The following is a 15,044-nucleotide window of genomic DNA, read 5'->3' on the forward strand; positions in this document are numbered from 1 at the left end:
GAGTAACACCAAGATAGACTGGCTGGGCTTCATGCTGGATTCTCGTATCGTTAAGCTCACGCGAGGCTGAGGCATGGTGTAGATGGAAAACAGATGATACCATTTTTGCAGTGCTAGGGATTAGTCGCCATTTTTTACAGTAATCAGATATCAGAGACATGCCTTTCGTGAGTGTTTCCTCGAGGATGTCGAACTTGGATGCCTGAGTTGCACAGCAGATGTCATCAGTGTAGATGAACTTCCTTGAAGAAGTTTCTGGAAGGTCATTGATGTAAATATTAAATAGCGTAGGAGCCAGAACAGAGCCCTGGGGGAGGCCACTTGAGACAAGTCTCCATCTGCTAGACTTGTCACCCAGATGCACCCGGAATCTTCTGTTTTGGAGAAGAAAAGATATAGTGTTGGCAGGCATCTTGACTTTGGTACAATACGCCAACTCCAGTCCAAGTTCTGCTTAGTGTTTTCCCTTTTGACCTTGTTTTTCAACTTCTGTCTATGAGTGAGTTTGTCTCATATTCATCTGACTTAACATTATTTCTTCAGGCTCCATCCAAGATGGGCTGAAACAGTGAAATCACCATTTTTAATAGCTGAGTAGTATTCAATTGTGTGTATATACCACAGCTTGCTCAGTCACTCATCTGTTGTTGGACACCTGGGTTACTTCCAGGTTTTGGCTATTATAAATGGTGCCGCTATGAACATAGGTATACACAAATCTTTTTGGATGGGTATGTTGGGTTCCTTAGGATATATCCCCAGGAGTGGAATTGTAGGGTCACAGGGTAGGTCCATTTCCAGCCTTCTGAGGGTTCTGCACACTGCTCTCCACAGAGGTTGGACATATTTACATTCCCACTAGCAGTGCAGGAGGGTTCCTTTGTCTCCACAACCTCTCCAGCATTTATTGCTGCTACCTTTTCTGATGTATGACATTCTCACAGGAGTGAAGTGCTATCTCATTGTTGTCTTTGCATTTCTATGACTATCAGTGACTTGGAGCATTTTTTTCACGTTTCTTGGCCTTTTGGATCTCTTCTGTAGTGACCATTCTGTTCATACCCTCTCCCCATTTTTGCATGGGCTCATTTGTTTTCTTGTTGCTGAGTTTGGTGAGCTCTTTATGTATTTTGGTTATTAGCCTGTTGTCTGATGTATGGCATGTAAAGACCTTCTCCCATTCTGTGTGAGGTCTCTTTGTTTTGGTGGTGGTTTCTTTTGCTGTGCAGAAGTTTAGTAATTATTTTTACTACCACGATTATGTAACACTTGGTCTTGGTGTCTGCATGACAAATCCAGTAGTCCTAGTGGTCATTTCTTTTTCTGCTAGAGAATGATAGAGGGAGAGAGAAAGCCAGCTGCAGCACTGTTCATGACACTTCTTCTCTCCAGGTGGGGACTGGGGACTTGAACCTGTATCCTTCTGCATGGTAATGTCTTTGCCACCACCTGGCCCTTTATGAATGTGACTGGTGGACAGAACAGTGACTCCCAGTGATGTACACTTCGTGTCCTTCAGCATCTGTGAACTTAACATGAATGGAGAGGCTGTGTAGATGCGACTGGTTAAGGATTACACAATGAGGAGATTATGCGTTTGCCTTAGACAGATTTTGGCTGTGGTTGCAGAAGTTGGAAGGAGGAAAAGCCAGGTGCTGGCTCAAAATGAGAAAGGGGACCATCAACCAAGGATTGTGGAGCTTCCAGAAAGCAACACGTTCCTGCTGACTCCTAAGCTCTAGCTTCTCAAGTTTGTGGGTACTTTGTCTCGTAACACTTTGGGGACATTCTAGTTTGCTACTGAGCCAAGAGGAAAAGATGTTAAAGAACAAGATTTGGATTTTGGGATCTTGTACTTTTGGCAACTAGATGATACCGGATTCCTAGGAAGGAAGAAAAAAAAAAAGCTTGACTAGAGAAAGATAGGAATTGATTGATTTCCTAAATGCTAAGAGTATGTGAAAAAGAAAGAGAAGACTTAACTGATGAATATTCTAGAAGCGAGTCAGTAGAGATCTAGAAGCAAGTCAATAGAGATGGTAGATTGCAAAAAATGATACCCTTTTTGTCTTGTCCCTAACCCTTTTCCACACACTAATAATCCTTTTGCATACACGTTGAATCTTCTCATTTCCTCCTGCTAGACTAAAGAGTTTTGAGTCTTAACTGTTTTTGTTACATTATCATATTATATTGTTAACACCATACACATAATGGGACATGGAAGAAGTTATTGAATGTATGAGTGAGTGAACATTAATGAATGAACGATCATGAAGGAAAGGGTTGCAGGATTTTTTTTTTTGGTACCAGTGGACAAAGTCTTTTTGTTTGTTTGTTTGCCTCCAGGGTTATTGCTGGGGCTTAGTGCCTACTCTATAAATCCACTGCTCCTGGCACCTTTTTTTTTTTTTTTTTTTAGATAGGACAGAGAGAAATTGAAAAGGAAGGGGAAGATAGAGAGGGAGAGAAAGAATAGATACCTGCAGACCTGCTTCACTACCTGTGAAGCGACCTTCATGCAGGTGGGGAGCTGGGTCTCAAAACAAGATACTCGTGTGGGTCCTTGCACTTAGTACCATGTACACTTAACCGGGTGTGCCACCGCCTGTCCGTCCCCTACCCCCCAAAGTCACTTCTTTCTGAAGCATTATCTTAAAGATTCAAAGCAAAGTTGAACCAAGTGAAGCCATAAATAGAACTTTCAGAAACAAACATAAAACCACACCCTCATGCCATTAGTAAGTGCAGATTGAAACAACAGTGAAGTCCTCCTTCCCCTTTTGTTCCTTCAAGTTGACAAAGGTTGTAAGATTGTGTTTTATCTGGTATTGGTGTGAGTTGGGATTATCTGTAATACTGTATGTCTAATATAATTCATCCAGTTCTATTGGTGGCATTATCTATTTCTAAGTAATTTGTATTAATACATGTGATGACAGAAAGATGTTAATAATACTATTATTTGTATCTCTACCCCCCTCTCCTCTCCAAAACAAAGAAATATAAAAGAAAGTAACCGTTTACCAATAGTAAAAATGACTTTAGTATGTTTAATGCTGTGGTTCTGATGAGATACAGTGTGCAGAACTAGCTGCTTTTTGTTTTCACCCAAGAATTATTGCCATGAGTATCTAGTACGAGTGATAGGAGAATTTTCAAAGCCTTGGGATATGATTATAAATAAATAGGCTTCTCACTGTTTTGTACACTGTGGACCAGATGGTTAAGAGCCTTCAAACCAGGAAGAAAAGTTTAATTTACACACTATTAGTGGCAAATTATAAGCCCGTAAGCTATTGTGTTCTTCTAGACAGTTACCTTTTTAATAGCTGTATTACAGAAATAAAGTATACATGTACTAATGTGTATGTAGGGTAGATTGCATGAAACTGGTAGCATTTTTATAAGACTGCTGAGTTTTTTTTCTGTGTTTTCAAATAAATACATTTGTTTAAGTTTTCCAGAGCAGGACTTTTACTTCTTTAAATTAGTTCAGTTACTGAGTGTATGCATTCAGTATCAGATATTGAAGTCTCTTGTCTTGGCAGCTATTCAGATTAATTTGCACATGATATTAAGGAACTAGAGAACTATTGATAGAAATGGGACAGAGCACAACATGGAAGCAGATTGAACAAAGAGTAAAGTAAAAGGGAAAATTTGTGTCTGTATTTCTTTTCTCTTCTTTACTTTTCTTTTTTTTTTTTTTTTTAACCTTTTTAGTGGCCTGTGAAAGTTGCAGCCTCCTTCAGCTATAAGCATAGTATGATAGTATGGGGATGAGTTGTTACAACCCCAACCTGAAAAGCATCCTAAGTGCTGCTGAGTGAAGTGGTGAACGTTTGTCTGTTACGTCCACCATAGTCACAAACATAACATCATTCCTCATGCAGGGCTGAGTGATGGCATACCCAGTAGAGTACACACATTACCAGACTTGTACATGTTCTATGAAACTCCAAGACTTGGGTGCTGTTACAGCCCAAACACCCCCCCCCCTCAATTTTAAATCATTTTATTGGGCAGCAGAGTGGGTAATGCTGTAAGTGTAGTTGTTGACATGTGGGTTCAACTTTTACCTCTCGGTGGTGAGTGTATATATGACACTGTTAGCCACTAGCTCCTTTCCCACTTTATGCATCAGGACAATAATGCCTTCTCCTCCGCCACCTTCATTTTCCTCCTTCCCCAGAGTTCTTTGCTTTGGTGTAATTATCCCCCTCTCCTTTTGAGACTTCTCTATATTTGTGCCTCTTTTACTAGGGATCAGTCAGGGAAGGCACCCAGAGGTGTGTGTGTGGGGGTGTCCTCAGGTGTTAATTATGCAAACAAGTACAAGAAGTGATTCTGTGTCCTTCACTTGTGCCCTGCATCTGGGTGTGGAAGGTTAGGCTAGAGATGCTGAGACAGATAGAGACATGGGTGTGTGTGTGTGTGTGTGTGTGTGTGAGAGAGAGAGAGAGAGAGAGAGAGAGAAATAGTGCTTGTTCTGGACTTTAGTGGCAGTAATGTGCTTAGACCTGCACCCTAGCGAGTGCTGGTTTGCATTCAGCAGTGAGCTGGCAGAGCTGGGGCAGGAGACAAAGGCACTTTTGTGGGACTCTGAAAAAGGCACCAACGCCTGTCCTTTCCAGCTCAGGGGTTTGTGTGCTGGCAAGGAGAAGCTATAGAAACTGTCTTTGACAGAGTGACTAGAAAAAGATGTCACCTTTTGTAAGCAGAATCCCCACCACAGAACACAAGACTTAAAGACTGGTGCTTGGTCAAGAATCTGGCTCCCACCACCCCCAGCTCTAGGTGCTCTGTCAAGAATTCTAAGCCTTGAATCTAAAAGCCAAAAGGGGCATTTTCTTCCATTTTTGGCTCAACTCAAAGCTCTGTAGGCTGAAAATAGATTTTCTGACATAGTAGGAACTTTTTTTCTGAATGAATTGCCGGGGAGTGAACCCAAAGCCTTAAGTCTGTGCAGTACCCTTGAGTGACTGACTGCCTTGTGGCCCAATATTTTAGTCTTTATTTTTGGCGGGTGGAGGCTTGAGAGGGACAGGTAGAGAGGTAGGTATATCAAAGCGTTAGCCCACCATTCATGGATTTCTCTAGATGCTAGTCAAGTCCCTCTCATATGATACTGGGCAACAGGACCCAAACCATGAGGCATGGTAAGGGATATGCTGTGCTTGATGACTTGCCTCCCAATCCCCAGAACAGCTTCTTTGTGAACTTGTGTCTGCCTCTCACAGCTGCTTCTTTGTTTATGTTTTCTCTCTGGTGTCATGTTTAGAACCACCACCCTTCGCCATGATCCCTGCTTAAAACATAACCTTGCCCCAGGGATGGAGTAGTCTGAAGGGGCCCATGCTTTGCACCAGGTATTAGGAGCATAGCATATGTTTTGTCCTCAGGCTGTACACCATGGTTCCTTGACAGTTTTGGGGGGATTCGTGGCATTACTTACTTTTCTATTTTTAATTTATTAATGATTGGATAGCCATAGAAATTGAGAGGGGGTGGGGGGTAGAGAGCATAATGGTTATGCAAACAGACTCTCATGCCTGAGGCTCCAAAGTCCCAGGTTCAATCCCCCACACCACCATAAGCCAGAGCTGAACAATGGTCTGTTAAAAAATTTTTTAAAAAAAGGAAAAAAAAATTGAGAACAAAGGGAGAGATTGGGACAAAAGAAAAAGAGGCACCTGCAGCACTGCTTCACTGCTTGTAAAGCTTTCCCTGCAGGTGGTGCCCAAGGGCTTGAACTAGGTCCTTTACATTGCCACATAGGGACTCAACTGGGTGCACCACCTGCGAGCTGCAGCATGACTTACCTCTCTTACGGGTAGGGCACTGGGATTATTCTTTATTGTATTATCAATAACATTTTGTCATAATAAAGCCAGAGGGCGCACAGAAGCTTAAAATGCTTTTGATAACTTTAGATAGTTGCTAATTAATAAAAATGATTTTTGAATAGGTGTTTCTGTGTAATTTCAGTATTTACAAAATTTGTTCATCTAAAGGATTGAATAGATTACAGTGGAATATGATTAAGGGGGACTGGATGGTTTCTGTCATACTTCCTCGTGAGTCTTTCATAGATCACTGCCTGTTTACTAACACATGCGTGGGACTTCCACACCTATGCAGCTACAGGGCAGGAGTCAGATTTTAATGTATTGTCATTAGCAGAGCATCGCTGCTCTGGGTTCACTTTAGAGAGAGACAGAGAGAGAGAAAGAAAAAGGTCCCATACCACAGAAGTTTCCTTCAGTGCATTGGGGGGTGGCTCAGCACCTGAGCTGAGTAAGTACGGCATAAGAGACTCGCTACCCTGGTGAGTTCCCTTGCTGTCCACTGTCAAAAGTCGGTTTTCATGTGTAACTTCCCACAGCCCCAAGATGAACTGCACCTTCTGTAGAGAGCCATCCCTGCTGAACTCAGGAGACACATATGATAGCAGCAGTATATCTAGAGGCTATTGGAACGGGGTGTATATTAATCTATAAGGAACTATAAGGAACAAATAGCAGATTGGCTAGGCCCAACTACAAAATAACTCTTCACCCTTTCTCTGTTTTCTGGGCCAGGACCTCCACATGCATGGTTTCACTGTTCTGGGCCACTGGGGGAGGATGATAGACACCACAGCACTTCTCATGTGGTATCAAGACTCAGCTCTAAGCCACGTGCACAGCAGTACAGGTGCCCTCTCCAGTGGCTCTCTGTCCAGTTCCCAAAATAACTTCATCAATGTTATCAGAAATGTGGCCTTAATTGTATGTTCTTAAATATCCTAATCTCAAACAAATAAATGCCTGCTTGGTTCAGAAAATATTTACTCTCCCTGCCAAAGAGTAGCTGGTATATTTTGGCAAGTTTTAGGAATGGTGCAAAACTGAGGTTTCAAAAATGTATTTTATAGTTGTTCATTCCTTGTTTGTCAATAAAGAAAGGGATGGATGAGTGTGTATTCTTTCAAAAACAGTTTCCTTGTTGATGAAATAAACTTCCAGAAAAAAAAAAATCTAAGTAAAATTAATTTATATAATTTGATACTCATTCACCAAAGATTTTAATAATTAACTAAAATGAACTTGTAATTAATCATTTTTAGCCCTTTTTTTTTTTTTTTTTTTTTTTTTAGTTTGTAACAGTCATTTTTGTGGGGGGTGTGTTTTAGGGCATCATTCAGAAGATAGTGGACAGTCACAAAGTGAAGCACGTGGCCTGCTATGGATTCCGTCTCAGTCACCTGCGGTCAGAAGAAGTTCACTGGCTGCATTTGGACATGGGTGTCTCCAATGTGAGAGAGAAGTATGAACTTGCACACCCACCTGAAGAGTGGAAGTAAGATTATAAACCTACTTTGATGTGACTCACACTTGATTTATTTGCATATTAAACACAATAATGAATGAATATCTATGTTTATTTTTCACACTAATCATCATTATGATTCTATCAAGTTGACTGGTTGGCGAGATAGCTCAGTGATAGAGCACTTGTATGCCTAAGTGCCCATGCTAAATCCCTGGCACTACATATGACAGAACTGAGCAGTGCTCTGCTGTCTCTTTTTTTCTCTCTCGTAACAATAAATAAAGTGGACTCATGATTATTGACTAGTGATTTGTCTTTGTTTTGGTGACACTACTGACTGTAGTGTTGACATTCTTTGCTAGTCACTTCTTTTATAAATGCCACTTCGTTTCAACTTTTGCTCAGAGTTTTAACTCAAGCCCAAATTCTTAAGTTCTGCTGTTTGCATCCTCTGTGCAGAAGGAAGGAGTTGGTGTGGCCCCCGGTAGTCTGTATATAAACTTTCTGTTATTAATGGACCTTATTGCTTTATAGCTTACATCAAATCATGGCTACTCAGATAAAACATTAAATCGTGGAAATGACTGCTTAGGGAATTATAATGACCGCAGGAAGCAGAAATCATTCAAGGTGAATTAAAAGGATTCCTGATAGCTCATGGTAGGGCACCTAACTGGTATGCCAGAGGTTTCCAGTTTGATCACTGGCAGTGGTCCAGAGTAGGTTTCCGGCTTGTCTCTTTCTGTTTCTTTGTCTCATGTGAAACTCTTCCCTCTCTCATTTAATAAAGTAAGTGTTTAAAATTACTTCCCTGTAACTGTCCTTCTGCATCTCTTACAGTTTCTTTTCACTATTAAGTAAAACAACATATTAGTAGGCAGTTATCTGAAGTACTTTCTTTTGTGAGAATAGCAACTTGTATAAACTCATGCCTTCTGTGTGTGTGGGGGTGTCGTCCTCACTCTATACATAATGCTTCAGAGATGATGTCATAGTGGACTTAGGGGTCAGTAATTTTCAGACAGGGATCTCAGTTGATTCCCCCAAAGACACATCATTGAAAGAGAATCAGAAATGCATATGTGGTACATATGTGCTTGCAACTCTTATGCTTTATTTCTGTGCTACGTCCCCAGCTACTGGTGTCATTTTTAAAAATAATTATTAAAATATTTATGAGGGAGAGAAAAGAGAACCTAACCAGAACATCACTCTAGCATATGTGATGCGGGGAGTCAGGCTTGGGACCCCAGGCACGGTGCCTTATCCATTGCACCACCTCCCAGGCTTTTTTAAATTTATTTTTTTTAAATGTGGCACTGGAGTATGATTTCAGTCCCTCACGCATGTACTTCTCAGACCCAGTTTTTTTCTTTCTTTTCCTTTCTTTCTTTTTTTTTTTTTTTTTTAATTTAGCAGGGGGGAGACCTCGGCAGCACTCCATGCAAAGAAGACTGCTGGTAACATCCGTGCTGCTCTACAGAGTGCTCTGCTCTGCTGGGCGAACTGTCTGCTAACTTGTGTAGACATCTGTGAAAATAAAAACAAAAACATGCTTAGGATAATAATAAATCCCAAGTTAAAAATGTAATCTTGGGGCCGGGTGGTGGTGCACCTGGGTGAGTGCACATGTTACAGTGTGGAAGGAGCCGGGTTCGAGCCCCCAGTCCCCACCTGCAAGGGGAAAGCTTCACAAGTGGTGGAGCTGGGCTGCAGGTATCTCTCTGACTCTCCCTTTCTATCAACCCCCTTCCCTCTTGATTTCTGGCTGTCTTTATCCAATAAGTAAAGACAATAAAAAAAATAAAATTAAAAAAATGTAATCTTGTTCTTGTTTGTCAGAAAATAGACCTTTATGTTCAAAGTTAATCAGAGTGATGAAACTTTGCAAACAGAATGCCCCATGTATAAGTCTGATGATTATACATCAATGACTAGGGAAGATTTAACCTCCAACTACTTAAGCTATTAAGCAGACTAAGAACTTTAAAACTAAGGGTTTCTGAAACAGCTTAAAATACACACGTGTATCTTTATTTAACACAATTTTATTATCTTCTTCTAAATCAGTAAAGATAGTTCTCAAATGGTATAAGGCCAAAACATCAGCAGAAGTATAGAATGTAGTACTAATAAGTAATATAGGAAGACCACAAGTAGTGTAGTGGTGACTGTGGTTATTAAGTTGTGCATTCAATAACTTTTCCTTACCTGTATAGTAATAAATTTGATGCAACATTTCCACATAATTCATGGCTCAGTATGAAACCCAAGCTTTGACTGGTTTGGCTTTAATTTTTTTTCTTTTCCTTTTACTTAAATTAAATTTTACTTCAACAAGAGAAATGGGATGGTGGAGACGACAGAGCGCTGCTCAGCTCTGGCTTATGGTACTGCTGGGAATTGAACCTAGAGCTGCAGAGCCTCAGGCTTCAATGTCTTTTTGCAGAGCTGCTATGCTCGCCCCAGTCTTTCTCAGCCTCCAGTGGAGCAGCTGAGGGAAATAGCACAGCTCCTAGAGTCCAGGACTTAGATGTCTGATCGCCTCTCTGATTGCCTCTCTGATCTGTTTGATCTCTAGTGCTGCATATATTGGAGAAAACCCTGGCTTTCCTCCTCAGCCCACCCCCACCAACAAAATAAATCTTTTGAAAAACCAAAACTTTCCAGTGTGCTTCTTTTATTATCTCCTGCTAGTTTCTAGATGGTGTCTGATCACTTTCATGCCTCCTACCTTGTAATTTCTTGGCTTGCTTTCCAGTTGTCAGTCCCTCCTCTGCAAAAGACCATCCTCCTAATTTGTTGGCTGTTCTTTCTTTTGTACAGCCTTTTATATTTTGGGGTACTTGGTGACCTCTTTCTCCCTTTTCTATAGACGTGCTTTTGCCATAAAATTGATATCCGAATTGAATAGACACATTGAAAAAATAAATCATTGCAGTAAGTAACCCAGACGAAGCTCATAAAAGTTAGTGAATAGGATGGAGTGGGAATGGGAGACATGAGAAGCAGTTTACATGGGTGTATATTTTTCAAGTAAAGTTGGGTTTTACTGGTGGAGTTTACAAAACTTTTTGTTCCTGTTGATTTAACATTGGTTTGCAGTAGGATTTTAGGGTTGTAGCTGTATGTGCAGCCCACTACTGCTACCAGCACATTTCCTGCTTTTTGGTTTTGTATTTGTTTTAACCAGAGCACTGCTCAGCTCTGGCTTATGGTGGTGCTGAGGACTGAATCTGGGACCTTTGGTGCCTCAGACCTGAAAATGTTTTTGTATAACCATTATGCCTTCTCCCCAGCCCACTTGAACTATTCTTACTAGTGCTTTTTTAAATTTTTTTCCTTAAGTAAAAATTCAACAAAAAGTGAATCTGTTGCTGTTCAGAAACTTCTAGCAGCTTCTCTTTACACCTGTAAACAGACAACTCTGGGCTTTCTGATTACCCTTGTGCTTTTGTTTCTTCTTTCCTTCTCTCTAGTATCTTTGTGTCCTTTGAAATATCTACTTCTGCAAAACTGATATATCTTAGACTCATGTCTGTAGATCTAGATTGGGATCTAATTTGATGGTTTCTTTTCTGTTTCTTGTCTTTAGAATTTTATTTATCTACACTTGCTTGTGGTCTAGGATAGTTCTCCCTTTCACTTCTCTTTTGTTATTATCTGCTAAGACTTCTCACTTGCTCAACTCTAAACCCATAACCTGTCTTACCGGGTTTTAAGGAAGCTATACCTCCACCCTGTGTGTGACCGCAACCTCTGCTTTCTTGCCACTTTGTGGTGGCCTGGGCTTCCTTTCATCTAGGGCCCATCTTCCGTTGTTACCTCCTCTTCGGCCTCCTGTTTGTCTGCAGAGCGTATGCCTTCTTAATATATGCTTTAACTTTTTTCCCATCAGCTTGTGTTCTGTCACATGTTTTTTTATTTATCTTTATCTGTTTATTGGATAGAGATAGCCAGGAATTCGAAATTGAGAGCGAAGGGAGGCAGACATTGACAGACACTTACAGCACTGCTTCAGCATTTGCAAAGCTTTCCCCTTGCAGGTGGGGACCGGATACTCGAGAACCCAGGTCCTTGCACATTGTCATGTGCACCCAGCAAGGTGCACCGGGATCCCGTGCCCCCCCCCCCCATCACATTCTTATAGACTGGTTAGTATTGACTTTACATTTTTTGATAAATGTTCATTTTAGCATTATCATATTTTCTTTAGTTTACTTTTTCATTTTTTTTTTTTTAATTTTTATTTGCTAGGACACAGAAATTGAGAGACTGAGGGAGATAGGGAACTAGAAAAGAAATAGCTGGCTGCAGCGCTGCTTTGCTGCTTGTGAAGCTTGCCCCCTTCAGGAGGGAATTGAACCTGCTTCTTTGTGCATGATGATATGTGCCCTAAGCCTGCAGGGCGCCTTGATTTTATTTTTGTTTATTTCTCCCTCAAGGACTTTGTCATATTCGCTGTTTCAATATATAGCACCCATTAAGTTTGAAGTGATAACTGAATAAATGATAAGAGGCCAAATAATATAATAGTATAGTAAACTGTATTCAAATAGGAACAGTATTGGTTTCTGTCAGTAAGTGTTCTCTCTCACTAGAAGACATCTTTTCTCAGTTCTCCTAAGTAGGCATGTAAGGGCAACTGCAATTCTAGCTTATGTTCTGAAAACTGAATTTTTAATATTCAAAATTAAATTGCTAGGACTTATCAGGCTTGTTGTATATTAATTTCTGTTCTTTTAAAAATTAAACTTTTTGTAGGGTGTAGCTGGTAGTTCTCCCAGTAGAGTGTACATGTTACCATGTACAAGGATCCAGGTTCAAACTCCTGGTCCCCATCTACTGGAGGTGGGAGGAGTTTTCATGACCAGAGAGGTGCTCTGGTCTGTTTTGCTTTTTCTCTCTTGCTGATAAATATATATATGTATGTATATATATATATATATCTTTTTTATTTATTTTAAAAAGGAGTCGTTAACAAAACCATAGTATGGGGGGGTACAACGCCACACAATTCCCACCACCCAATCTCCGTATCCCATCCCCTCCCCTGATAGCTTTCCTATTCTTTATCCCTCTGGGAGTATGGACCCAAGGTCATTGTGAGGTGCAGAAGGTGGAAGGTCTGGCTTCTGTAATTCCTTCCCCGATGAACATGGGTGTTGACAGGTTGATCCATGCTCCCCAGCCTGTGTCTCTCTTTCCCTAGTAGGGTGGGGCTCTGGGGAAGCAGAGCTCCAGGACACATTGGTGGGGTCATCTGTCCAGGGAAGTCTAGTCGGCATCATGCTAGCATCTGGAACCTGATGGCTGAAAAGAAAGTTAACATACAAAGCCAAACAAATTGTTGTATATATCTATATCTATCTATCTATCTATCTATCTATATATATATATATATATATATGTTTTAAGTTGGTAGTACAGTTGACTCTCTGGCACTGGAGTAGGAGGATTTTCTTATTTTTTATTTCTTTTTGTTTTATTTCCATTTTATTTTATTTTATTTATTTATTCCCTTTTGTTGCCCTTGTTTGTTTTTTTGTTGTAGTTATTATTGTTGTTGTCGTTGTTGGATAGGACAGAGAGAAATGGAGAGAGGAGGGGAAGACAGAGAGGAGGAGAGAAAGACAGACACCTGCAGACCTGCTTCACGGCCTGTGAAGCGACTCCCCTGCAGGTGGGGAGCCGGGGTTCGAACCGGGATCCTTATGCCGGTCCTTGTGCTTTGCGCCACCTGCGCTTAACCCGCTGCGCTACAGCCCGACTCCCTATTTCCATTTTTTATATTAGTTATTTCATAATGGTTTGCAAGATTATAGGGATACAGTTCCATGCACATCACTGAACTTCAGTAACTCCCCATAGCCACTGTAGATAGGATTTCCTTCTTTCCAAGTATATATTATGTATTTGTTTATTTTAGATAAAGACAGAGAAATTGAAGAGGGGGAAGACAGCCACTTGCAGCATTGTTTCCCCATTCATAAAGCTTCCCCACTGCAGGTGGAGAAGGGAGCTTTTAGCCTGGGTCCTTGTGCCCTATAATGTGTACACTCAGCAAGGAAAGCCACCGCCTGACCCGATAGGAGGATTTTCTTAATACCCTCAAAACTTTGGCTATAAAAGGAAAGAATGCAAAATTTGCCTGACTGAGACTAAGACATTCTGTTTAGCAAACTCATTTGTGCATTCCAGGAAGAGACCCAGGACATCACCTGTGGGGTGACCACCAGTGAATGACCTCCCTAGGCCACTTTGTGCTATTTATTTAGAAAGTATCAAGCGAGGTAGAAACAGAGGAGAGAGACAGCTTAGCACTTCTTCTCCATCCCATCTTGCTCACCTGGGGCCATCCAGAGTGCTCCCATGTGGTAGAAAGACTTGAAACTCTACAAGGTGAACTACCTGTGACTAAGGGCTTGAACCTACCTAGATCTTTGAACATTGTAGTATGTGGTCTACTCTATCTGGCAAGCTAGTCCCTGTCCTGCTAGAGATTTTTTAAAGTATTAAAGCAAGTTGAAAAGGAGATAAGATTTTAATGGCACGACTGACAAAAGATGTTTTCAGGGCTAGTTCTGCTTAGCAGTATGAAAATGGAAATCACTGATCGAGTGGATAAGAGACATGAAAGTATTTTCATAAGAAATCAAGTTTGGCCTGTTATGGTAGGACGATACTGTTGGCATTAGTACTGATTTAGGGAGAAGCAAATCTAGACTACAGTGACATTTCATTGTAATACAGTCCTATTTGCAAAAAAAAAAAAAATTCGGCATTGACAGTAGTTGGATCTAGCAGTGCTTTGTACATATTGCTGAAGAGGATGTGAAATGAATTTTTAAAATGTGGGAAACAAGTTGAAAATGAATTACCATATACTCTAGCATCTGTCATTTCCATGAAGAGCGTGTGCTTGAGAGAGACTTGCATTTCTGTACTATGGTAGAGACACTGAATTCTTGATGTTAATATTGTGACCACAACAGCTCAGTGCATTGTGGAATAGTCACACACAAGTCTGCAACAAAATAGATGACTCGCAGCCATAGAACATCATGTGACATAAGAAAACCCACCATAACATTGCAAATGCTTTGAATAGCACTGATTTATATACTTGGTGATTGTTTATAATTTTAATGTGAATTTTAACTTAATTTTAACAAGAAAATACCAGGAGATGGCATATAACATAACATACTTTTGTAAAGTAGTTTTTAAAACTCTAGGTTTATATTGTCAGGAGCCCATCAGTCGGGTGAAACAATATAGAACATAGTAATAAATGCTAGAACTTTTCAGGGAGTGGTATTTTCCCAGCCTCCAAAAGGCCCCAAGAAACTTGTGCTTTTACTCTGTCTTTTACAGCTAAAGGGTATAAACCCATAGCCATGTGTGGTGCCAGGACAATTTTTTTCATTATTGATTTAAGAGAAGGGAGTGGGGAGAGACCCCACAACAGTTCTCCATTATCCACAGAGCTTCCCTGCTTCTGTTCATGGTGTTCCTGTGTACTTCTGGGCCTTGAGCACTGCAAGACAGCTTACCAGTTGAGCTAGACAATTTTTTTTTATGAGATGTATAGTTCGGTTTTTTTTTTCTTCCTTTTCTTTTTTCTTCTCCCTCCTCTCTCTCTTTCTCTCACTCTCTCTCTGTCTCCCCCCCTCTCCTCTTTCCCTCTCTCCCTCTCTCCCCATCTCCCTCTTTCTCCCTCTCTC

General features: G+C 40.7%; 1 protein-coding gene across 23 annotated transcripts in view; it reads left to right on the forward strand.

Annotated features, from left to right (window-relative positions):
• PTK2 (protein tyrosine kinase 2) overlaps positions 1 to 15,044 on the forward strand; it is a 224,867-nt gene that overhangs the window by 79,028 nt on the left and 130,795 nt on the right. For 20 of the 23 annotated variants that reach the window (XM_060195947.1, XM_060195943.1, XM_060195936.1 and 17 more), the window contains one exon: positions 7,178 to 7,344. The exons of the other annotated variants lie outside the window; for them this stretch is intronic. In XM_060195947.1, the coding sequence (XP_060051930.1) occupies positions 7,178 to 7,344 (167 nt within the window). The remainder of the gene's footprint in view (positions 1 to 7,177; positions 7,345 to 15,044) is intronic. 23 annotated transcript variants of the gene reach the window in all.

Source organism: Erinaceus europaeus, chromosome 8 (genome assembly GCF_950295315.1).
Source record: "Erinaceus europaeus chromosome 8, mEriEur2.1, whole genome shotgun sequence".
Taxonomy (NCBI): Eukaryota; Metazoa; Chordata; class Mammalia; order Eulipotyphla; family Erinaceidae; genus Erinaceus; species Erinaceus europaeus.